The 25,423-nt window shown below is 48.5% G+C and overlaps 1 protein-coding gene across 5 annotated transcripts in view; it reads left to right on the top strand.

Annotated features, from left to right (window-relative positions):
* Positions 1-24,055, top strand: part of PGPEP1 (pyroglutamyl-peptidase I) — a 42,525-nt gene extending 18,470 nt beyond the window's left edge. For 2 of the 5 annotated variants that reach the window (XM_060296913.1, XM_070045302.1), the window contains 2 exons: positions 5,223-5,455; positions 23,036-24,055. In XM_060296913.1, the coding sequence (XP_060152896.1) occupies positions 5,223-5,455; positions 23,036-23,234 (432 nt within the window). In that variant the 3' untranslated portion in view covers positions 23,235-24,055. Of the gene's footprint in view, positions 1-5,222; positions 5,456-10,411; positions 14,616-23,035 lie in introns of those variants that run through there. The other 3 variants (XM_030880109.2, XM_030880107.3, XM_030880111.3) reach the window with 2 other exon arrangements.
* The last annotated feature ends 1,368 nt before the right edge of the window (positions 24,056-25,423 follow it).

Genomic DNA, 25,423 nt, shown 5'->3' on the forward strand with positions numbered 1-25,423 from the left:
CGTAAGCAATCCAGAGATGATCTGAGGTACACAGGAAGATGTGCAGTAGGTTATATGAAAATACTACGCCATTTTAGATGAGAGACTTCAGCATCCCCAGCTGTTGTTATCTGAAGAGGGGGGGAACCTGGAACCAATCTCCTGTGGATACCGAAGCGAGAGGTGACTGAAGTACTAAAATTCTACCACCCAATTCCAGCGCGTGGGTGGGGTTATCCCCACACCAAGCAATTCTTGGAGAGCGGCTGTGGGTCCTACAATTCAACTCAATTCTGACACTACCTACCCAGAGATAGAATCGCATTCCACAGGGTAAGGGCTCCATCCTACAGCACTGCCCTCCACTTCAGATGCCAATCTTTTTTTTTTTTTTTGAAGTATAGTTGATTTACAATGTTGTGTTAATTTCTGCTGTACAGCAAAGTGATTCAGTTATACATATATATACATTCTTTTTTTTAATATTCTTTTCCATTATGGTTATCACAGGATATGGAATATAGTTCCCTGTGCTCTACAGTAGGATCTTATTGTTTATCCATTCTATATAAAATAGTTTGCATATGCCAATCTTAAGTCTAGGTTGTTACCTGTGCTTCTGTCCAACTGGCTATAAATCAGGGGTTCCCATGACCCCTTTCTTGGGTTCCATTAATTTGCTAGAGCAGCTCACAGAACTCAGGAACCCCATTTACTCACTGGATTACCGGTTTACTATAAAAGCATATAACTCAAGAACAGCCAGCCAGATGAAAGAGATGCATAGGACAATGTATGCTTTGTCCTACGCCCTCCCAAGCATATGCTGCTTCGCCCTCCCAAGCGCCCTACTCTCCCCAGCTGAACTCCATCTCCAGGCCCTCTCCCTTCCTCTGAGGTAGGGGAGTGGGGCTGAAAGTTCCAACCCTCTAATCATGTGGTTGGTTCCCCTGGCAACCAGCTCCCATTCTAAGGTGCTTTCCAAAAGTTACCTCATTAACAAAACAGGGGAATTCCCTGGAAGTCCAGTGGTTAGGACTCCACGCTTCCATTGCAGAGGGCACGGGTTTGATTCCTGGTCAGGGAACTAAGATCCCACATGCCATGCAGCAGAAAAAAAAAAAAAAAAATTAACCAAACAGGACATCTTTATTGCTCTCATCACTTAGGGAACTCTAACGGTTTTAGGAGCTCTGTGCCAGGAAGAGTGAACTAAGAACAAATATATATTTCTTTTTTTATTTTTAATATTTATTTATTTATTTTGGCTACACTGGGTCTTAGTTGCGGCATGCGGGCTTTTAGCTATGGCATGAGAACTTTTAGTTGCAGCATGCATGTGGGATCTAGTTCCCCAACCAGGGATCGAACCCCAGGCCCCTGCATTGGGAGCATGGGGTCTCACCCCCTGCACCACCAGGGAAGTTCCAACACATGTATGTCTCTTACTATAGATCTCGCTATCACAAGCACTAACATCATGAGTTTGTGGTGGGGATGAGAGAGATGAGGCCAGTAGGGCAATAAACAATTCTCAGCCCACCCCAGGGTTTCTCAGCTACACTGGAGCCAGAGCCTGCTCTGTGATGGGCTGTGCTGTGCACTGTAGGGTGCTGAGCAGAATCCCTGGCCACCACCCATGAGATGCCAGGAGCACCGTGTCTCCAGTTTGATACCCCATAACGTTTCCAGATGTTGCCAAACATCCTCTGGAGGCAGGCTCACCCCTGGTTGAGAACTCCTGGTCTGTAGTAAGCTCTTTTTTAAAAAAAAAATTTATTTATTTAGGCTGCGCCAGGTCTTAGTTTGGCACACGGCATCTTCGTTGCGGCATGTGGACTCTTAGTTGTGGCATGCGGACTTCTTAGTTGTGGCACACAGACTTCTTAGTTGCGGCATGTATGCAGGATATAGTTCCCCAACCAGGGATAGAACCCCAAGCCCCTTGCATTGGGAGCGTGGAGTCTTACCCACTGGACCACCAGGAAAGTCCCTATAGTAAGCTCTTAATAGTGGTTAACTGGTACCATGGCTATTGTCATCACTCACATCTTCTTCACACACATGCATCTTCATATACATTTGTGCTCACCCGCAAGTACTGTTTAAGCATCGTACTGCATGGATTAGCATCCTGTGGCTGACGTAACAATTGACTGCCAACTAGGTGTCTTAAAACTACAGAAATTTATAAGCACACAGTTCTGGAGGCCAGAAGTCCAAAATCAAGGCATGAGCAGGGCTGTGGCTCCCTCCAAAGGCTCTAGGGGAGGATCCTTCCTTGTCTCTTCCAGCTTCTGGTGGCCCCAGGCATTCCTTGGCTTGTGGCCTCATCACTCTATCCTCTGCCACTGGCTCCACATGACCTTCTCCTTTCCCCTCTCTCTGTCCCTGCTCTGTGTGTCTCTTTTAAGGGCATTTGTCAATGGATTTTGAGCCCATCCAGGTAATCCAGGAGGACCTCATCTCAAGATCCTTTACTTAATTACATCTGCAAAGATCCTTTCCCAAATAAGTTCCCAGTCACAGTTTCCAGGTATTAGGACAGGGACATACCTTTCCTTTTCTTTTTTTTGGTGGTGGTGGTGGAATCACCATTCAACCCTCTATACTACAGCTACTTTTTTTTTTTTTTTTACTTTTTAGCCGCACCGCGCGGCATGTGAGATCTCCGTGCTCTGCAGTCGAGTCTTAACACGCAGGGTCTTAACCGCTGGACCACCAGGGAATTCCCTACATTCTTTTTTCATGCCCAGTCTCTGAAACTGGTGTGTGTGCTGCACTGGCATCTCAATCTGTATCAGCCATGTGTTGGCAATCTGTATATCTTCTTTGGGGAAATGTCTCTTTAGGTCTTCCACCCATTTTTGGATTGGGTTGTTTGTTTTTTTGATATTGAGCTGCTTGTATATTTTGGAGATTAATCCTTTGTCAGTTGCTTCATTTGCAAATATTTTCTCCTATTCTGAGGGTTATATTTTCGTCTTGGTTATGGTTTCCTTTGCTGTGCAAAAGCTTTTAATTTTCATTGGGTCCCATTTGTTTATTTTTGTTTTTATTTCCATTCCTCTAGGAGGTGGGTCAAGAAGGATCTTGCTGTGATTTATGTCATAGAGTGGTCTGCCTATGTTTTCCTCTAAGGGTTTTATAGTGTGTGGCCTTACATTTAGGTCTTTAATCCATTTTGTGTGTGTTTTTTAAAATTAATTATTTATATTTATTTTTGGCTGTGTTGGGTCTTCATTTCTGTGCGAGGGCTTTCTCTAGTTGTGGCAAACCGGGGCCACTCTTCATCGCGGTGCGCGGGCCTCTCACTATCGCGGCCTCTCTTGTTGCGGAGCACAGGCTCCAGATGCGCAGGCTCAGTAGTTGTGGCTCACGGGCCTAGTTGCTCCGCGGCATGTGGGATCTTCCCAGACCAGGGCTCGAACCCGTGTCCGCTCCATTGGCAGGCAGATTCTCAACCTCTGCGCCACCAGGGAAGCCCATTTTGTGTTTATTTTTGGACATGGAAGCAACCTAAGTGTCCATTGACAGATGAATGGATAAGGAAGATGTGGCACATATGTACAATGGAATATTACTCAGCCATAAAGAGAAATGAAATTGGGTTATTTGTAGTGAGGTGGATGAACTTAAAGTCTGTCATACAGCGTGAAGTATGTCAGAAAGAGAAAAACAAATACTGTATGCTAACACATATATATGAAATCTAAAAAACAAAAAATGGTTCTGATGAACCTAGGGGCAGGACAGGAATAAAGACGCAGACACAGAGAATGGACTTGAGGACATGGGAAGGAGGAAGGATAAGCTGGGACGAAGTGAGAGAGTAGCATTGACATATATATACTAGTGGGAAACAGCTGTATAGCACAGGGAGATCAGCTCGATGCTTTGTGATGACCTAGAGGGGTGGGCTAGGGAGGGTGGGAAGGAGGCGCAAGAGGGAGGGGATATGGGGATGTGTGTATACATACAGCTGATTCACTTTGTTATACAGCAGAAACTAATACAACATTGTAAAGCAATTATACTCCAATAAAGATGTGAAAAAAAAAGTCACTGTGAGGTATATCACCGTAGGGAAATAACCAATGATGAAATAAAGAAAATGCATAGGGCTTCCCTGGTGGCGCAGTGGTTGAGAGTCCGCCTGCCGATGCAGGGGACATGGGTTCGTGCCCCGGTCTGGGAAGATCCCACATGCCGCGGAGCGGCTGGGCCCGTGAGCCATGGCCGCTGAGCCTGCGCGTCCGGAGCCTGTGCTCCGCAACGGGAGAGGCCACAGCAGTGAGGGGCCCGCGTACCGCAAAACAAAACAAAACAAAAAAAAAAAAAAAAAGAAAATGCATAGAAGAAAGTTTGTATCAGCCGCATTTCAAATGGTCAATAGCCACATGTGTCCTGTGACTGCCGTATGGCACAGTGTGCTCATCAGTCTTTATTTTAAATGTTCACATATTTTCTTACAGTGCCCTTTCTGTATATAAACATACACACAAATAATTAATATTTGAAGTTAAACTGTATTCAGTTTGGTATCCTGCCTCTTATAAATATGTTATCATGAGCATTTAATCATGCAGGTCATGAAAAATTCTCCCTTAACATTATTTTAACAGCTGGGTAATATTTAGTAATTAATACAACCATTCTCCTATTATTGGGCATGCTGGTCATTTCTATGTTTTGGGGGTTTTTTCCTCACTTTTATAAATAACACCGAAGTGACCATCGGCAAATTATTATCCCTTTGATTGTTTTTAGGTTAGATTCCCGGAAATTATATCTTGCCTTTTGTGTTTGGCGATATGTCTTGAAGATTATTTCACACAGAATTGCCTTGGGCATGTTAACAGCTACAAAGTAGCTCATACTTTACTTATCCAACCCGCCCCCGCCCCCACCTCACCCCCACCCCCCCGCCCCCCCCACCCCCACCCCCCCCGCCCCCACCTCACCCCCGCCCCCGCCTCACCATGGATGGCTAATTAGGTTGTTTCCAATATTTGATTGTAATGACAAAGCTGCAATGAACATCTTTGCATATTTCACATTCTTGCATGTTTCACTTGGCACACCTTTCTGTAAGAGTGACTGTAGGGTCTGTTCCAGCAGCAAGGTGTCAGAAAGCAGGTAACCCCCAGCAGAGCTCTGTGAGGATGCTGCCCTCTCCTTGGCCTGGGGGGACTCCCAGTCCCATGACCAGACCCTATTAAGCCTTGCCCATCTGTCTGCAGCTGGTGGTGCATGTGGGGGTGTCAGGCATGGCGACCACAGTCACGCTGGAGAAGTGCGGGCACAACAAGGGCTACAAGGGGCTGGACAACTGCCGATTCTGCCCTGGCTCCCAGTGCTGTGTGGAGGATGGGCCTGAAAGCATTGACTCCATCATTGACATGGACGCTGTATGTAAGAGGGTTACTACACTGGGCCTGGATGTGTCAGTGACCATCTCACAAGATGCCGGCAGGTAAGGCACCATGGGGCCCTATGGTGTAGGTGTGAGTAGGAGTTTCCCTCCTACATCAGCCCAGGCTGGGTGTTGAACAAGCCAAGTGTGTTTGACTTTAGCCTCTTTGGGCCAAGTGCTCACTTTTTCTTTTTCACTTTTTTTTTTTTTTCGATACACGGGCCTCTCACTGTTGTGGCCTCTCCCGTTGCGGAGCACAGGCTCCGGATACGCAGGCTCAGCGGCCATGGCTCACGGGCCTAGCCGTTCCGCGGCATGTGGGAGCTTCCCAGATTGGGGCACGAACCTGTGTCCTCTGCATCGGCAGGCGGACTCTCAACCACTGCGCCACCAGGGAAGCCCTCTTTTTCACTTCTGAAAACATAATTGATTTACCACCTGATTAAAGCGTGGGATAATTTTTTTTTATGCATGGGATATTTTAACAGTATTATACATGATATTTTTACATAGAATTTCACAGTATATAAACCTCACCATCCATGAGGCACAGAGTTAAGTATATATGGGTATGTGTGTGTATATATATATAAAACAGTTTCCACGGATTCTGCTCCTGGAACTCATTGTGTGTGGATTGTGGACCCCGGCATCTCCCACCTGCACGTTGCTCCGGCCGTCTCCCTGCTGTTCCTCCGGCCACCTCTACCCCAACCCTGACAGTCCTTCTCTCCTAAGCAGTCAGTTTCTCTATTAGTTTCCTGTGGCTGCTATATATAACAAATTACCACGTTGGTGGCTTAGGGCAACAAACATTTATTCTCTCCCAGGTCTGGAGACTGAAAGTCCAAAATCAAGGTGTCCGCAGGGTTGGCTCCTTCTGGAGGTGCTGAGGGGAATCTGTTCCATGCCTCTCTGGCTTATGGGGGCTGCTGACAGCGCTGAGTGTTCCGCGCCTTGAGATGCTTTACCCCAGTCTCTGCCTTCACCTCCACGCGGCCTTCTTCCCTGTGTGTGTCTTCACATGGCCTTCTTTTCTTTTATTTTTTTTAAGATTTTTTTGATGTGGACCATTTTTAAAGTTTTTATTGAATTTGTTACAATATCGCTTCTGTTTTTTTTAAATATATAAATGTATTTATTTATTTTTGGCTGCGTTGGGTCTTCGTTGCTGCGCACAGGCTTTCTCTAGTTGCAGCGAGTGGGGGCTACTCTTCGTTGCAGTGCGCGGGCTTCTCATTGCAGTGGCTTCTCTTGCTGCGGAGCTTGGGCTCTAGGAGCGCGGGCATCAGTAGTTGTGGCGTGTGGGCTCAGTAGCTGTGGCTCGCAGGCTCTAGAGCGCAGGCTTAGTAGTTGTGGTGCACCGGCTTAGTTGCTCTGCGGCATGTGGGATCTTCCTGGGCCAGGGATCAAACCCATTTTTCCCTGCATTGGCAGGCGGATTCTTAACCACTGCACCACCAGGGAAGTCCCTGCTTCTGTTTTATGTTTCAGTTTTTTGGCTGCGAGGCACATGGGATCTTAGCTCCTCGACCTGGGATCAAACCCACACCCCCGGCATTGGAAGGCGAAGTCTTAACCACGGAACAGCCAGGGAAGTCCCCATGTGGCCTTCTTACAAGGACACCAATCATTGGATTTAGGACCTACCCTAAACCACTATGACCTCATCTTAACTAATTACATCTGCAAAAACCCTATCTCCAAATCAGGTCACATTCTGAGGTTCTAGATGAACACAGATTTGGGACAGAAACTAACTATTCAGCTTATTAGAGGGTCTATTAATTTAAGTCTGATGATGTCCCTAACTTGCTTAATTCTTCCTACAGCTTCCACTGCACCTCGAATGAAATCCCAACTCTCCACCATGCAGAGGTTCTGTGTGGTCTGACCCCTGCCCACCTCTCCACCCTCCTCTGCCTTCACTCTTGCCTCACCACTGCTTTCCAGACCCACAAACCAGCCTCCTCCTGTTCCTCAAACACACCAAGCTCACTCTAGCATCAGGGCCTTTGCACATGCTAAGACCTCTGCCCAGAGCTCACCTCCCTCTGATAATACCTCTTTCAGGTCTTAACTCCAAAATGTTGCCCCTTTGGGAAGGACTCCCCAGCCTCCCAGACATCTCTGTTCTATGCCCTCTCAACCCCAGATACCTTGATTTCTCAACACTTTGTACACCTCTCCAGTCCAAAGGCGGCAGGTGGCAAATTCAGTTGACAGAATGAAGTGGCTGAATTTACCATCAGTCTTTTTTTTTAATTATTATTATTTTTTAAAGATTTATTTATTATTTCTTTATTTAATTTATTTTTGGCTGCGTCAGGTCTTAATTGCAGCATGCGAGATCTTCCCTGTGGCATGTGGAATCTTTCGTTGCCACACGCGGGCTGTTCTCATTGTGATGCATGGACTTCTCTCTAGCTGCGGCGTGCGGGTTTTTTCTCTTCTCTAGTCGTGGCTCCAGGGCATGTGGGCTCTGTAGTTTGTGGCACTTGGGCTCTTTAGTTGAGGCTTCTGAGCTCAGTGGTTGTGGCGTGCAGGCCCAGTTGCCCCGTGGCATGTGGGATCCCAGTTCCCTGACCAGGGATTGAACCCGTGCCCCGCTCATTGTAAGGCAGACTCATTACCACTGGACCACCAGGGAAGTCCCTTAATTTTTTTTTAATTAAAGTATAGTTGATGTACAATAGTATACGTTACAGATGTACAATACAGTGATTCACAGTTTTTAAAAGTTACACTCCTGGGCTTCCCTGGTGGCACAGTGGTTAAGAATCCGCCTGCCAATGCAGGGGACACAGGTTCGAGCCCTGGTCCGGGAAGATCCCACATGCCGTGGAGCAACTAAGCCCGTGTACCACAACTACCTAGCCTGTGCTCTAGAGCCTGCGAGCCACAACTACTGAGCCCATGTACCACAACTACTGAAGCCCGCATGCCTAGAGCCCATGCTCCGCAACAAGAGAAGCCACCACAATGAGAAGCCCGCTCAAGGAAGAGTAGCCCCCACTTGCCGCAACTAGAGAAAGCCTGCACACAGCAACGAAGACCCAAGCAGCCAAAAAGAAATAAATAAATTTATTTTTAAAAAGTTTTACTCCATTTATAGTTATTATAAAATATTGGCTATATTCCCTGTATTGTACAATATATCCTTGTAGCTTATTTTATACCGAATAGTTTGTACCTCTTAATCCCCTTCTCCTATATTGCCCCTTCCCCCTCCCACCAGTCTTTTTTTAAAAATGTATTTATTTTTGGCTGCATTGGGTCTTCATTTCTGCACGCGGGTTTTCTCCAGTTGCAGCGATCGGGGGCTACTCTTTGCTGCAGTGCGCAAGCTTCTCATTGCGGTGGCTTCTTGTTGCGGAGCACGGGCTGCAGGCGCACGGGCTTCAGTATTTGTGGCACGCGGGCTCAGTCTTTTTTTTCAACTAATTTTTTTTTTGTTTTTGGCTGCGCCACACAGCTTGCAGGATCTCAGTTCCCTGACCAGGGATTGAACCCGGGCCCTGTCGGCGTAAGCCCGGAACCCTAACCACTAGGCAACTAGGGAACTCCCCTAAAATTAATTTTAAGTTACTCAGATAATTCTAGAGAATATTGTCATACTTTCCTGTTGTGAAAGATTCTCTTGTCCTCTCTCCTCCCCACTGCCCCTCCCCGCCCCAGGAATCCCTCGGTTAAACCAGAGACTTAAACTATGACCCTTCCTACTCACCCACACATATGTTTCCATACATATGTAGGACATCTGGCGTACTACTTTCGAATTTTGTCCTGTTTCACTTCGCTTTCACGTGGATGGGGTTACGTGGTGTGCATTTTCATGAGAGTTCCCTTCGTTGGTTTCACTTGTGGGCATGTGACATGGGTCTTAGCGAGTTCTGTCTTCCTGTGGCTCCACTGCCTGCCTTGTGAACGGCTGCATAGTATTCCACTGTGCAGATGAACCAGAGTTTATTAAGCCACTCCTCTGTCAGTGGACACTTAGGTGGTGTTTTAGTCTGCTATAACCAAAAAAAAACCCCAGGCTGGGCAGTGTATAAACAACAGAAAGTTACTGCTCACAGCTCTGGAGGCAAGGAAGTTCAGGATCCAGGCACCCTCATGGTGGTGTTCTGATAAAGGCCTTCCTATAGGTTGCAGACTGCCGACTTCTGGCCGTGTCCTCACGGGGTGGGAGGGGATTTGGGGGGACATTCAGATCCTAGCCGGTTGCTTCCTGTTTTTCTGCTTTTACACATCATGCTGCAGCAGATACCTTGTTCGTCTTTCTCGTGCTCGTGTGCAGATGGCTCCTGAGATAGTCTAAAAACTCAAAACATCAGGTCATAAAGTCTATGCATTTGTAATTTTTAAAAAATTATTATTATTTTTTTTTGCGTTACGCGGGCCTCTCACTGTTGTGGCCTCTCCCATTGCGGAGTGCAGGCTCCGGACGCGCAGGCTCAGCGGCCATGGCTCACGGGCCCAGCCGCTCCGCGGCATGTGGGATCTTCCCAGACCGGGGCACGAAACCGTGTCCCCTGCATCGGCAGGCGGACTCTCAACCACTGCGCCACCAGGGAAGCCCAAAAATTATTTTAAAAAAATTTTATTGAAGTATAGTTCATTCACAATGTTGTGTTAATTTCTGCTGTACAGCAAAGTGATTGAGAGAGATATATATATATATATATATTCTGCTTCATATTCTTTTCCATTAAGGTTTATCACAAAATATTGAATATTGCACATTTGTAATTTTTCTAGCCTGCCAGATTGTGCTCCCGTGGGGCAATTTGTATCCCAGCCAGCAGCATCTCACACTGCTTCCTTCCCCACATACACCCCAGCACTTGGAGTTATTTATTTATTGGCTGGCCTGGGGAGGGAGAAGCAGTATTCCGTCTTGTGGATGACTGGTGAGGTTGGGGCGGGGGGGGTGTCTTATGATGGATTTCAATGGAACATTCACTCTCTGACCCCGTTTGGTCTCCTTCCCATCCCCCACGCCCTGTGGCTTAGGTACCTCTGCGACTTCGCCTACTATACCTCTCTGTACCAGAGTCACGGCCGCTCAGCCTTTGTTCATGTGCCCCCTCTGGGCAAGCCCTACAATGCAGACCAGCTGGGCCGGGCGCTTCAGGCCATCATCGAGGAGATGCTGGACGTCCTAGAGCAGTCAGAAGGCAAACTCAACTGTTGCCACAAACACTGATTGCTGCTCAGGCCTCCCAAGACCTCATTCTGCCAGGGACCCTGAGAGAGACGTCCGCCCTCCGGGGCCTGACCGGGAAGAACGAGCCCATCAGCTGGGGATCTGTTTTGGATCAAATATGCCAACTTACACACCTCCTCTCCCTTTTTCTCTGCAAAAGCACTGGTTGATTTGAAGGCCACAGTGAAGATTTTTTTCCTCTATTTCTCTTTGCATCTGGGGATACAGCTGTGGCAGCCAGGAAGCGGGGAGGTCCTGATTTCTGCAGAGAACCCCGCTCAGGTGTCTCTATTCCGTGATCCCATGGCTGGGGCTGCCTGCCATTCTAAGTCTGTGGTGGAGGGATTCCAGAGTTCCCTCCGTCCGTGACTGTTTCTTCCCAAATGTAAACATGTCCTGGAGACTCTCTACCCCGACCCATGTCCCAGCAGCCTGGACAGCCCCGGCAAGGGCCGCCTTGGGACGTGGCATGGCTTTTTTTCTTCTTTCTTATTCTCTTTTTAAAAACAATAGTGCTAGTTTGGGCACAGAGTAATTTATATTCCCTTTGGTTAAAACGCGGGCTTTAGCCAAACACAGAAGTGTCTTTTCTTTTTCCTGGGGTGCAGCCCCTTCAGCCTCCTGCCCTGAACACTGGACCTACAACTTTGTTTTGGGGGTGACATTGAGGTCCCCTTGCTCAGGGCTTGTGGCACTGGGCCCACGGCCAGACCACAGGGAGCGGGGGGTGGCTGGTGCCCCAGGAGACTGAAAGGGTTGGCTGACCCTTTCAACGACCGAGCTGTGAGCTGTACCCACGGGGCCACTGCGGCCAGGCTGCCGGTGGGAAAGCAGACTCTCATTTCAACATGCACATGACTTTTTTTTTTTTTTTTAATGGAAAAGTGCATAGGAGCTGCAAACCTACCCCACATCTGACCTGGATTTTCAGTCTTGGTGCTTGTTTTCCTTAAGGGGAGAGGGCCAAAATGGAGTCTGGGGGCTGAGCTCCATGCGTGCTGGTGTATTTGAGCAGGAGAGCGGTGGGGCTGCCAGCAGGCTTCGTGTAGTTGGTTTCTGGATGCGCCTGGGACTCGGTAAATTTTTATCTCAGTCCCTGGTAAATTTTTATCTCACTCCCCGGTGACTTTGAACTTACCAGCAGGGTTGAGAGTGACATCTCCCAGGAGGCAACTAAATTCAGCTGGACCCTGGCACCCATCAGAGAGAGGGGGTGGCAGGAGCAACCGTGAGGAAAGCACACGGTTTGGAAGTATTCTTCTATTTTTTTGGAGAATGCGCAGTTTTATCGCTTCACTAAGTGTGAAGCTTGCTGTAGTCTGATGCTGTGTTGGATCACGTTGGTGTTTCCCAGCATGCAGCTCTTTTGAAAACAACTGAGATTTTTGTTTTGTTTTCTTAAACATTCGCCCTCTTTCCCCGCTGTTCCGATGCCCAGGGTGGTTGCTGCCTCCGTTGAGCTGCTGTGTCGCTTGGAGACCAAGTTGATAGGTTTCTGAGTGAAATGCATTTTCTGAGTCCTGGGCTTTTTCTGGAGGGGAAAAGTGGGCACAGGTGGGTGACATGGGGTCAGCATATGGCATATGGTGACGTGGGGTCAGCATATGGTGGCTGTGTACCATGGCCCGCAGGGTAAAATGATCAGGACCTAGCTCCCCTCTCCATGCCAACCCTCCATCTGCCAGAAATGCCCCCTCCACATCCCTGGTCCGAGTTTGCAGTCTCCTGAGAAATCTGGAGCATAGGATATCATGGCATCTACTCACTCAGCTGGCTTCTGTGAGCAGAGGTTGTGGCTGTTTTGAATGCGGCGGGGGGCTCAAGGCCAGGGGGTCCCCCAGAGGTCTTATTAAGAATGGCATCTGGCTCTAACTAGCTCTGTTCTCTAAAGGTCTGATGTGTGGGGCTCTGAGGAGGAAATGGACCTAGGCAAGCTGGAGTAGGGAGGGAAGACTGGAAGTGAGCCAGGTTTGAGCTTAGCTGGGTGCCCACGGAACCCAGACACACCATCCCCAAACTCTGCATTTTCATCTTTCTTTTGTCCTCCCTTCTCTTCTCTGTTTAAAGCACCATGTGGTTTAGCAACTTAGAGATATAATTTATTGTCTGATCATTGTCGAGTGTGTGCGTGTCATTTTTGTGTTCCTGCCATGGTTTTAGATTTCCTCCTCAAGTCAAACCAGAACCCTGTCCTTGTTCATGATGTTTGTTTAATCAGATAGCCATTAAACATTTCACTCGCTCCCTGCCAGCTTTTAAATTTTCCTGTTTTAATTACTTTTTATCATTTTCTTTGGGGCAAACTCAGCCATTCAATCCATGGTATATCTGTCTGCATTTGTTGGGTCCCGGAAAAAAATGTCCCTGTGTGAGAAGAGGGGGGCCAAGTCTCATTCCTTCTGCCTTGTCATTTCAGAGTCTGGGTTGTCGGGGGCACAGAATAGGGAAAGGGATGAGCCTGTGAAGTGGGTGCAGCTTGGCATGTACGGAGGTGAGCAATGCCAGAAGGGGTGGGTGCAGTGAGTGTTCATGGTGGAAGGATGGGCTGAGGGATGTGGCGGGAAGGCTGGTGGGGGAAAAGTGAGAAGTGATGCTGGGGGTGGACTCATAGGAAAGTGGAGGGGGCCTCTCTCTGGTGAGTCCTGTGGAGGGTACTGAGGTGGGGGATGGGGGCAGAGACAGTGATCTGGGCGTCGGGTGATGGCATCTCCTTTAAGGTGCCAGAGCCTCTGCACCTTATAACTTTATTCTTCTCTAAGCCCCTTTGACGCCCCGCTTCCCACCAAAAAGGAGGTCGGTGGTCTGCATATGAGTACGTAGCTCGGAAAAGAACTAAGACGGAGTGGATAGAAAGAAAGGTGGGAAGAAGCAGCAATTCCAGTTGGTGGACTGGGCTTGGTGCCACCTGGCTCACCTGGTCCAATCAAGGAACAGCCAAGGTCTCCTGGCCACTGAGAGAGACAGGGCCGTGGGGCAGCAGGGGGTGGGGGCAGAGGTCATGGCTTCCCAGTCGGTGCCAGGTCTTTGGGGAAAGGTCAGGTTGTGATAGTTTCAGCAAGAAAAATAGTTTTCAGCTACCCTGCTCTTTGCTGGCGTGGAAACTTCTAGAACAGAAAGGGCCTGCTCAAGGGGACGACTGGAAAAGGATACTGTTGATGCCTTTTTGTTATCTTAGAAGTTTCTGCCAGGAAGCCGGGCCAGTGGGTGTGTATGTCCACCCACAGGCCTGTTCCCCCGAGGGGTGGCCGGGCGGGGGAAGGGAGCTGCTCGTGGAAATCCACCCACCACACTGGCCTGTTTTTTGCTGCCACTGTCTAGACTGTTGACCTTTGACCTCTTCACCTCTTGGAGTGTCTGAACACAGAAGTCCCCTTCGGGGATGGTGGGACAGAGCCCCATTCTCCTCTGAGGGCCCAGCCTCTGCCCTGAGGCCACTGGAAGCCTTCTCAAGCCTGCAGCCAGCGTGAGGCGCTGATGGTGGTCATACAGGCAGAGGCTGCTGCCTTATTGTCAGGTCATCCCTCGTGGCCAAGAGTCTCATGGCCTCCACAGACTTGTGGGGAGCTAAAAAGGGCTTTGTTTTTATAACCCCAATTAAATTTCCCTTCTCATGGAACAAGTGCCTCGTAAAGGGACCAGGGCTGCCACTGGGAGGAAAAACATCTCCATCTTTGCAGTGAAGAAGTGTGTTAAAGGCCAGGATCCCCCTCAGACCCAGGGCAGAATGGCTGTTGAGGGGAAAGGACATTTGCCCAAAATCCACATCTTGAAAGTTAGTTCTTGGATGGACACTGGGCATACCTGCTACGAGATCCTGTCCTCCAGTTTAGGGGCAGTTGTCACAGCTTGAGTTTCAGGGGTTCCTAGACCCCCAAGGGCTCCAGTCCAGCCCAAGCTTCTCCCCCCACTTAAGACCTTTTTCTCTTCCTCCCTCTCCTCACCCAAGGCTTCCCTTCAGCTGCCCAGAGACCCACAGAAGTGCCTGCCTCTGCAGTACACATGGGGCACAGAGAAAGGGGACAGGATGGGAAAGAGAGAAGCACCCCCAGGCCCTGGTTCCCCGCTGCCCAGACCGGCCTCACCCAAGCCGTTCGCAGGGGTGGGACCTGGGGCCAGTGGCTTTTGTGTCCTGCACACTTGGAGGAAATCCCAGAGAAAGCCGGTTTGGAATTGGGCTCTCTGCTCCCAAGGCCTGGCTGGATGCCACGGGAGACCCATCTGGATCGTGGGAAACAGAGTTGGCCTTCTTCCTGCCCAGGCATGTTTCCGGAGCTCCCTTAACATCTCAGGTTTCTATCTTGTCATAAATCTCTCTCTAGGAAAAACCCTTCCTGCTGAAGGTGACCCCGTGTTCTGTCCCCAAAGGAGGGTCCAGCCCCTGCAGCTTCGGGGTGGCTTTTCCCTGAACCCTATGAGTGCCTTGTCTGAAAGCGCCGTGTCTGGGACCCCAGGCCGGGCAAGAGTCTGCCAGACTTTGCTGGGGGCTGGACCCCGGGAGACCCCAAACTTGACACCCCAGAAAGCAAATAAAACAGTTGAAATATGCAATTTCTTGTGTGTCTTTGTGAGAAGCTGGCATCCGCCAGGATCATCCTCAACCTGGGGTCATCAACTGGCAGAGGGGACCTCAAATCACCAGTATTTCTGTCCTTGGTGCTTGGTGTGTGACCTGGTCCTTGGTGTGTGGCCACTGCAATGAGTATGCTGAATGGATAATGATGAGAGGATTTCTGTACTGAGTGTTCTACCTCCTACAACCCACTGCCTTGGTTCTGATGCACAGAGAGGTTGAGTAACTTGCCTATGGTCACACAGCAAGCGGGGTGGGGAGTGGGATTTGAATCGTGATCATGTTGACCCCCAGTGTGTGCAGAATTCCCCTGTGGGGGAGGTGCTATTACCACCTTTTACAGCTGGGGAAACTGAGGCTCTGTCAGTTGAAGCCCCTTGTCCCAAGGAGAGGAGGGGCGGGAATGTGAACCCAAGCCGGCTACTCTGGACTGAGCAGCTTGAACACCGGAAACAGGATTCGGTCATCCCCCTGTGTCTGTCCTCAGCAGGAATGGGGACACTCCAGAGTCAGTGGCCTTCAAAGAAGAAGGGGCTTCAGCAGTAAGGAAATGGCTTGTTTTGGGGAACATGGGTCCCAGGGGAAGGGGTACCCCCTCCAAGTCCCTGAGCCCCCAAGGTCTTTGCACCCCAAGATGAGGTGTCTATAGCACGGTGGTTTTGCTTCTAAGGCTGGCTCTTTCCACGGCCCCGGGGTGTGAGCAGGGTCCCAGGTGTACCATATAGATGCTCCTGTGGTCACTGGAAGGGGCTGTGTCCTTTTTACATGGGGTATCCTTTTCCCAAATCCTGGAAACCTCCCCTCACCTCCCTGGTTCAACGGGAACCGCCGCCTACCCTTGGCCACGCTGCCCAGAGAGAAACCCCCTGACCTCAACTGTACCCTACAAGTTGCAGGCCAAGAGGGATGGCTGTGTGTGGAGGAGATTGGGTGATTCAGGTGGAGGGGATGTGGGAGGGGTAGCAGGGCTGATGGCGCAGGGTCTCAAGGCCTGGCGAGTGGTCTGGGTGTTATTCCAAAGGCTATGAGAAGCTGCGAGGTGGGGGACGATCTGAGGCCCACTTCCCCGAGCCTCCGTTCCCCACACTCATGGGCCTTGTGTGAGAATTCAGTGAGATTCTGCTTTTACAGCTCTGGCGCATAGTACTTACTTAATAAGTACAACTACTATTACTTCCTCCTCTAGGAAGCCCTCCTGGCTGTCCAGGTACCTCCTCTGCCTCCCATAGCTGCCTGGTTCCCCCCCACCCTCGTGCCAACATACTCTGGGTAGTAACTGACTAGTTCTATGGGAGTCCCGGAGGACAGGCAGGTCTGTCTGGGGTCCCCTGTGTCTGTTGCACCCAGAACAGCCCTGGGCACATAATAGGTGTGCAATAAGCTATGGGAGAGAGGAGAGGGGTCGGGGCTGGGTGTTCCATTCTGAGGCCAACAGGGGGCGCAGGGAGGCGCAGGAGCCTCCGGGGAGGGGAAGGGGGATGACACGCCCCTGAAGGCCAGGCACCTCCTCCAGCTGAGGCCCCCACCCTGCCTGTTCCCTGCCTCTAGAGCCCCATCTCCTCTTGGCTGCTCCAGGAACTTATAAATTACCTACTGTGCACTGGGCTTTGGACTGGGGACACACCAGGAAACCAGCAGCTTCCAGGCTGGGAGTACAGTGTAGGGGTCCCAGCTGTGATGGGGGACAGACAGGCAGCTGAAGGGTCTAAGGTATATTCAGGGAGGCTCATTCAAGGGTAAGCCTTGGCCCCATTCAACAGAGTTTTCCCTCAGCTCTCACTTGGATGTTCTCGGTCTTAAAGGTGAGGGTCTCAGACAAGAGTCCATCCCATTCCAGGGATCTGCCTGGGCCCCTCTCCGCCTCTCACACCCTCGGTGGCTCCCCTTGGCCCACAGGAGCAAGCCAGACTCCTCTGCTGGACATCTGAACCCCTTTTCCCTTGTCTCTGCTGACCCCAGCTTGTCTTTTCTGCCTGGAAGTCCCCCCTCCTCCATCTACACCTAGATAACTCCTATGCATCCCTCAAAACCCAAAGTTTTGGGGGAAGATGCTGAGGTCATCTTGGGACACTCTGAGTGTGACAGGCCTGGGTGGGGGTAAGAAGGGCAAAGCACCACACCAGAAATCCCAAACTAGGCCTTCCTGCACACCCTCTTCAACCTTCCTACTGGCTCCTTCCTGCCCTGGCATCTTGCCACTAGGCAGTCAGCAGTTTCTACAAGGAGTGTCCAGACCTGCCCGGATGTGTCCTGGTCCCCTGGAAGAGAGGAGGGGTGCGTTCAGGCTGTCCCCACCCCCAACACACACACACACACACACACACACACACACACACACACACACACACACACACACACACACACACACACACACACACACACACACACACACACACACACACACACACACACACACACACACACACACACTGATGGGGGTGGTGGTGAGAAACAGAAAACCAGAAATGCAGAGAGAACAAAGGAGAGAGAGAGAGGGACTGAGGGAGGCAAAGAGAGAAAACGTGGAAACTTCCTAGCTGTTTTTTCTTCTAAGTTGCCGTGTTTAGGGTGAGGACACCTAGAGGTGGAGAGGGCCCCAGCCAGCCAAGGAGGAGGATTTGGGAGGCTGGGTGGCTGGGACACCACGCTGTGTGAGTCATGCACAGGGCTGCCCTGTTCTGGGCCTCAGTTTCCCCCAGTGTCAGGGAACTGATTCCCCCAGCCACCTGGCAGGGCTGGGGGTCCACACTCAGCCAGGGCCTAGCGCACAGCAGGTGCTCCATAAATGCACACTGTGGTCAGTGAAACCATTACGGGAGCAGGCATGCAAACCAGGGTGCTGGAGGGGGTCGTGTGGGGGCAGGAGGTCGGGAGGTTATGGGTTCCGGGCAGTGAGCATGTGGGGCTCCAAGCCTGATGCCTCAGCTGACCCACTTCCTGCCCGGCCTGGGCTGTGCTGGTGACCACCCGCAGCCAGGAATCCGCACAGCCGGTCCCAGGGCCTGAGCTGACCACTTCCGTCCCCCGCTCCGCCTGCAGCCCAGGCCCTGCTGACTCACACTCAGCTGTCCCCATTCTTCCCTCACTGAGCTCTGATTCTGAGAGGTAGGGGCGCTGGCAGAGGCCCAAACCCCGAAGGCAGGGAAGTCACGGCCGGCTGAGAGCATCATGGAAGAGAGAAAATTATACCCCAGGCTTAACTGCCTGAAAAATGAAAACCTGCTCTTGACAAGGAAAAAAAATGAATACTTTTGGGACAGTCCTTTGGAATCAGTCACAGTTTCAAACTTTCGGCCACCAAAAAAAATCCATCAAGAAATTGAAAAGATAAGCCAGGGACAGAGAGGAGATACCTGCGATGCATTTAACTGACCAAGGAATAGCTTCCAGGACATATGAAGTGCCCCCACTCCACCAGACACACTAGACGGAAAGAAAAAACACCACACAGAAAAATGGGCAGATGGCATTGTTTTTGCCATAACAATGACCACGAACTGGGTCTTACATTTCTGCTTTACAACAGCAGAAACTTATTCTCTCACAGTTCTGGTGGCCAGAAGTCCCAAATCAAAGTGTCAGCAGGGCTGGAGGCTGTGAGGGAGAATTGGTCCCAGGCCGCTCTCCTGGCTTCTGGTGGCTTCTGGCACTGGTTGGCGTCCCTTGGCGTGTGGCTGCATCACTCCAATCTCTGCTTCCATCTTCATGTGTCCTTTTACAAAGTAATCAGTCATTGGATTTAGGGCCCACCCTACTCCAGTATGACCTCATCTTAATGTAAATAATTACATCTACAAAGACCCTCAAGGTCACAATCTGAGGTTCTGGTGGACATGAATTTGGGGACACACTCTTCAATGCAGTACAGGCATGAAAAGGCAATTCTGGGAAGATGAACCCAGGACAACCAATAAATAGAAGCTCAATCTAGTCATCAGGGAAAAAAATTCACTGAGATCCCATTTCACTCTTAGGCAGGGGACAGAGTCACTGGTGATGGGCGTGGGAATTGGCTTGACCACTCAGAAGAACAATTTGGCCATGCTAACACAGCTGAGGATGGCTGGACCCTCCCTCATGGTCCTAGTGTGAACCCTAGAGAAACCTACATGTGCATGCCTTCCCAGCAGCATGGTTCATAATAAGAAGGAGCTGGAAACTTGGGAAATATTCAGGTGTGTTCTTACGATGGAGTACTATACAGCAGTGAAAAAGGATGGGCCAGACTTGCAGGCAAAAATCTCCAATCCAGACCCTTGAGTGAAAATAATTGTAACGGTGTGATACCATTTTTATAAAGTTTTTTTAATTTGCATTTTTGTATTGTGGTAAAATATATATAACATACATAGAATTTGCCATTTTAACCATTTTTAAGTGAACTGTTAGTGACATTAAGTACATCTGAAATGTTGAGCATACATATAGTATAACATCACTATCTACTTCCAAAACTTTCCCATCACCCCCAAACAGAAACTCTGTAACTGTTAAGCAATAATTCCTCATTTCTAACTCCTCTTCCTCCAGCCCCTGGTAACCTAAAATTGACTTCCTGTCTCTATGAATTTGCATATTCTAGACATTTCATACCAGTGGAATCATATAATGTTTGTCCTTCTGTGACTGGCTTATTTCACTCAGTATAATGTTTCAAGGTTCATCCACGTTGTAGCATGGATCAGAACATCATTCTATTTTTATGACTGTGTAATAGTCCCTTGTGTGGATATACCAAATTTTGTTTATCCATTCAGTTATTGGTGGACATTTGCATTGTTTCCACCTTTTGGCTTTTGTGAATAGTGCTGCTGTGTACATTGGTGTACAAGCTCAGTTTGAGCCCCTGCTTTCAATTCTTTTGAATATATATCCAGAAGTGGAGTTGCTGGATCATATGGTCGTTCTGTGTTTAGCTTTGGAAGGAGCTACCGAACTGTCTTCCACGGCAGCTGCACCATTTCACATTTCCCCCAGAGGTCCAAGAGGGTTCCAATTTCTCCACACCAACACTTGTTATTTTGCTAATAGCCATGCTAATGGGTATAAAATGGTATCTCGGGACTTCTTTGATGGCGCAATGGTGAAGAATCCCCCTGCCAATGCAGGGACAGGGGTTCCAGCCCTGGTCCAGGAAGATCCCACATGCTGCGGAGCAACTAAGCACGTGCGCCGCAACTACTGAAGCCCGGGCGCCTAGAGCCCGTGCTCCGCAACGAGGGCCACGGCAATGAGAAGCCTGCGCACCGCTACGAAGAGTAGCCCCCGCTCACCGCAACTAGAGGAAGCCCACGGGCAGCAACGAAGACCCAACGCAGCCATAAACAAACAAACAAATAGATAAATACATTTTAAAAATAAATGAAGTGGTATCTCACCATAGGTTTGATTTGCCGCAACTAGAGAAAGCCCGCATGCAGCAATGAAGACCCAACGCAGCCAAAAATAAATAAATTAAATTAAATTTAAAAAGGAATTGGAGTGATGCCTCTACCAGCCGAGGAACACCAAGGATTGCCGGCAAACACCTGAGGTTAGAAGAGGCAGGGAAGGATTCTTCCCTATAGATCTCAGAAAGAGCGTGGCTCTATCAATACCTTGATTTCAGACTTGTATCCTCCAGAGCTGTGAGAAAATAAATTGCTACTGTTTTAAGCCCACCCCCGCCCCCGGCAAAAAAAAAAAGAAGAAGAACATGAAAAAGATACGGAGATGTGGAAGGCAAGGCATCCGGGAAGGGGCGCACGGCTTCCATGCCCTCTTGCAGCACCTGCACGTGTTCACCAGCCCGGAAGCTCTCTGAACCCGGTTCTTTTGGGATCTTTATGGAGGCGTCATCACGTAGGCATGATCAATCATTAACTCCATTTTCAGGCCATCCCCCCTCTCTGGAGAATGGTGGGGGAGGGAGTGTGGCTGAAAATTCCAAACTCTTAATCATGGCTTGGCCCTCCTGGTGACCAGCCCCCATCCAGGGGCCATCCACGAGCCCACCCAGTCCCATCATTACAACGAAAGACACTCCTATCACCCAGGAAATTCCAGAGGCTCTAGGAACTCTGTGTCAGGAACTAGGGTCAAAGACCAAATATTAGAACAAAAGATGCTCCGAGGGTTCTTATCACATAGGAAGTTACAAGGTTTTCAGGAGCTCTGTGCCAGGAACCGGGGGCAGAGACCAATATATATATATATATTTTTTCCTATTATCTCACAGTGTGTAATTTTCTTTTCTTGCAACATATTTACCTGTCACTATTATCAGAGTAATTCTGGTCTCGTTAGAACTGTCACTTCCCCTTCTATTATTTCGAAGAATTAGATAAGAATTGGTATTATTCCATAAACGATTCAGAATTCACCAGTGAAGCCATCTGGTCTTGGACTTCTCTGTTGGAAGGTTTATTATTATTATTATTATTATTATTATTATTATTATTATTATTGGTCACACAGCGTGGCATATGGGATCCTAGCTCCCTGACCGAGGATCAAACTCACGTCCCCTGCATTGCAAGCGCAGAGTCTTAACCACTGGACCACCAGGGAAATCCCGAAGTTTTTTGGTTCTTTTTGTTTTTTAATTAATTAATTAATTTTTATTTTTGGCTGAGTTGGGTCTTCATGGCTGCTCACGGGCTTTTCTCTAGTTGCGGCGAGCGGGAGGGCTACTCTTCACTGCAGCGCGCAGGCTTCTCATGGCGGTGGCTTCTCTTGCTGCAGAGCACGGGCTCTAAGCGCATGGGCTTCAGTAGTTGTGGCACACAGGCTCAGTAGTTGTGGCTTGCGGGCTTTAGAGTTCAGGCTCAGTAGTTGTGGCGCACGGGCTTAGTTGCTCCACGGCCTGTGGGATCTTCCCGGCCCAGAGCTCGAACCCGTATCCACTGCATTGGCAGGCAGATTCTTAAGCACTGCGCCACCAGGGAAGTATCTCTATTATTTCTTTATTCTCTATTTAATTTATTTCTGCTCTAATCTTTATGATTTCCTAACTTCTACTACCTTTGATTCTAGTTTACTCCTCTTTTCCTATTCCCTCAAAGTATAAAGTTAGGTTCTTGATAACTTTTAGTATGTTTATAATTGACCAGGACCCTATGGGGCCTTCCTGGGACAGACCCCCCCACCATGACCCCGCCATGTCCTCTGCCTGCCTCTTGTCTGTAGAAGAACATTAGGCTCCTAGGCCTTCCTCAAGTTCCAAAGCATAAATTTAATCAGAGAAGTGAGAAAATGCAGAAAGGAGGGAAAACAGTCAATCAAGACAAAATAATACTAGTTTAGCCATTAAACAAAGTCAAGAACCTTTAGTTCCATCTCAAGGGCTATAGATAATATTCTGAGCCACATCCTTTGAGTTGTTTTTCAGATGCTTGAAACCTCCACCAGGTGGAAAAGGGTAACCATATGCTGCCCACAAGCACGTAGACCTCAGGCCAGTTGGAACCAGAAGGTTGATGATGTTGACTCCCGATTACCTCACCACTGGCCAATCAGAAGAATGTCCATGAGCTGATCACACACCCACAACCCCGCTCCCTCACCTTGTCCTTAAAGACCTTTCCCTGAAAGCCACCAGGGAGTTCAGGTGTTTTGAACACTAGCTACCTGGACACCTTGCTTTGTACCTGCAATAAATGCTGCACTTTCCTTCACTACAACCTGGTGTCAATAGATTGGCTTTACTGCACGTGGGCGAGCAGACCCAAGTTTCGTTCGTTAACGTGTTGTATTTTTGTTTTCATTCATCCCCAAGTATTTTCCAATTTCTTTTGTGATTTCTTCTTTGATCCATCGTTTCTTTAAAAGTGTGTTAGCAGTGTGCTCAGCAGTCCCGTGCATCTGTCTCTTGCTTCAACAGTGTTTGGATGGAACAGACCCAGGGACACCCTTTGCTCCAGCCTCTGACCACCCTCCAACATTTTTTTCCGGTCACAGCCTTCAGACTCAGCCACTCAGTTATCCTCGGTTACCGGGACCAGCCAACACCATTTTTCGAGATTAACTCCTTATTACCGATCAACCGTGAGCTCCCAGATTCATCAGAATTATTCCACTGAGGTGGAGGCCGCCATCAACCGCCTGGTCAACATGCATCTGTGGGTCTCCCACACCTACCTGTCTCTGGGCTTCTAGTTTGATCCCGACGACGTGGCTCTGGAGGGCGTGGGCCACTTTTCCCTCGAATTGGCCAAAGAGAAGTGCGAGGGCGCTGAGTGTCTCTTGAAAATGCAAAACCAGCGCGGCGGCCGTGCCCTCTTCCAGGATGTGCAGAAGCCATCTCAGGATGAGTGGAGTAAAACCCAGGACGCTATGGAAGACGCCATTCTCATTGAGAAGAACCTGAACCAGGCCCTTTTGGACCTGCATGCCCTGGGTTCTGCCCATGCAGACCCCCACCTCTGTGACTTCCTGGAGAGCCACTCCCTAGATGAGGGGGTGAAACTCATCAAGAAGATGGGTGCCACCTGACCAACCTCCACGGGATGGCTGGTCCCCAGGCTGGGCTGGGCGAGTATCTCTAGGAAGTACTCACCCTCAAGCATGACTAGGAGTCTCTGAAATCCAGCAGCCTCTGAGGAGCCCCTCTGGCATCAGAGCTTCTGCCTGAAGCCCGTCTCTGCAGCCACTAGGCAGATTTTTAACCACCCTGGAGCTCTCTCCCAAGCCTTGGACCAAATGGAAACAATAAAACTTTCTGCAGCGGAAAAAAAAAGAGTGTGTTGTTTAATATCCACATATTTGTGAACATAACAGCTTTCCTTCTGTTATTGATTTCCAGCTTTATTCCATTGTAGCTGAAGATGATTTCAGCCTTTTAAAATTTATTGAGAGTACACCTGTAACTTATATAATATTGTACATCAACTATACTTCAATAAAAAATAAAATTAAATAAATGATGCCAAAAAAAGTACTGAGAGTTGCTTTTTTGCCTAATAGCTGATCTATACTGGAGCATGTTCCATGTGCATTTGATAGAGATGTGTATTGTGGTGTTGGAGTGTTCTATAGATGTCTGTTTGGTCTAGTTGGTTTAGAGAGCTGCTCAATCCTCCATATCTTTAATCTTCTGTCTAGATGTCCTATCCAGTATTAAAAGTGGGGTATTGAAGTCTCCAACTGTTATTGTAGAACTATTTACTTCTCCCTTCAAGTCTTAGATACAGCTTTGAGTTACTGTTTAGGGTCCTTTCATTTTAACCAGCAGGACTCCCTTTAGCATTTCTTGCATGGCAAGTATAATGGTAACAAACTCCCTCAACTTTTGCTTACCTGAGAATGTCTTGATTTCTCCCTTTTTTTTTCCTTCTTTCTTTCTTTCTTTTTTTTCTCTTTTTCTTTTTTTTTTTTTTTTTTTGGCCATGCAGCACAGCTTGTGGGATCTTAGTTCCCCAGCCAGGAACTGAACCTGGACCCTGGCAGTGAAAGCGCCAAGTCCTAACCACCGGACCACCAGGGAATTCCCTCTCCCTTATTTTTGGAGAATGGTTTTGCTGGATATAGAATTCTTGGTCAACAGTTTTTCTTTCAGCAGTTTAAATATGTCATTTCATTGCCTTCTGGAGTCTAGGGTTTCTGATGAAAAACTGGCTGTTGATCTTATAGAGGATCCCTTGTACTTGATAAATAGCTTTCTCCTAATACTTTCAAGTTTCGCTTTTTCGTCTCTGGCTTTCAACAGTTTGATTACAATGTGTCTCAGTGTGGGTCTGAGTATATTCTACTTGGAGTTCACTGAGCCTCTGAGATGTGTAGATTTGTATCTTTCATCAAATTTGGGAAGTTTTTGGCCATTATTTCTTCAAATATTCTTTCTGCCCTTCCTCTCTCTCTCCTCCTTCTGGGACTCTCATAATATATATGTTGGTCCTCTTGATGGTGTCCTACAGGTCCTTTAGACTCAGTTCACCTTTCTTCATTCTTATTTCTGCTCTTCAGACTTGATAATTTCAATTGTCCTGTCTTCAGGTTTGCTGATTATTTCTTCTACCTGCTCAAATCTTCTGTCGAACACCTCTAGTGAATTTTTCATTTCAGTTATTGTACTTTTCAGATTCAGAATTTCTGTTTGGTTTCTTTTTATAATTTGTGTCTCTTTATTGATAATCTCATTTTTTTCATAAACCATTTTCCTGATTTCCTTCAGTTCTTTTTTCATGTTTTCCTTTAGCTTTTTCTTTTCTTTCTTTTTTCCTTTAGCTTTTGAGCATGTTTAAAATAGTTGTTTTAAAGTTTTTGTTTAGTA

The sequence above is a fragment of the Globicephala melas genome, chromosome 3 (genome assembly GCF_963455315.2).
Source record: "Globicephala melas chromosome 3, mGloMel1.2, whole genome shotgun sequence".
In the NCBI taxonomy this organism is placed as follows: Eukaryota; Metazoa; Chordata; class Mammalia; order Artiodactyla; family Delphinidae; genus Globicephala; species Globicephala melas.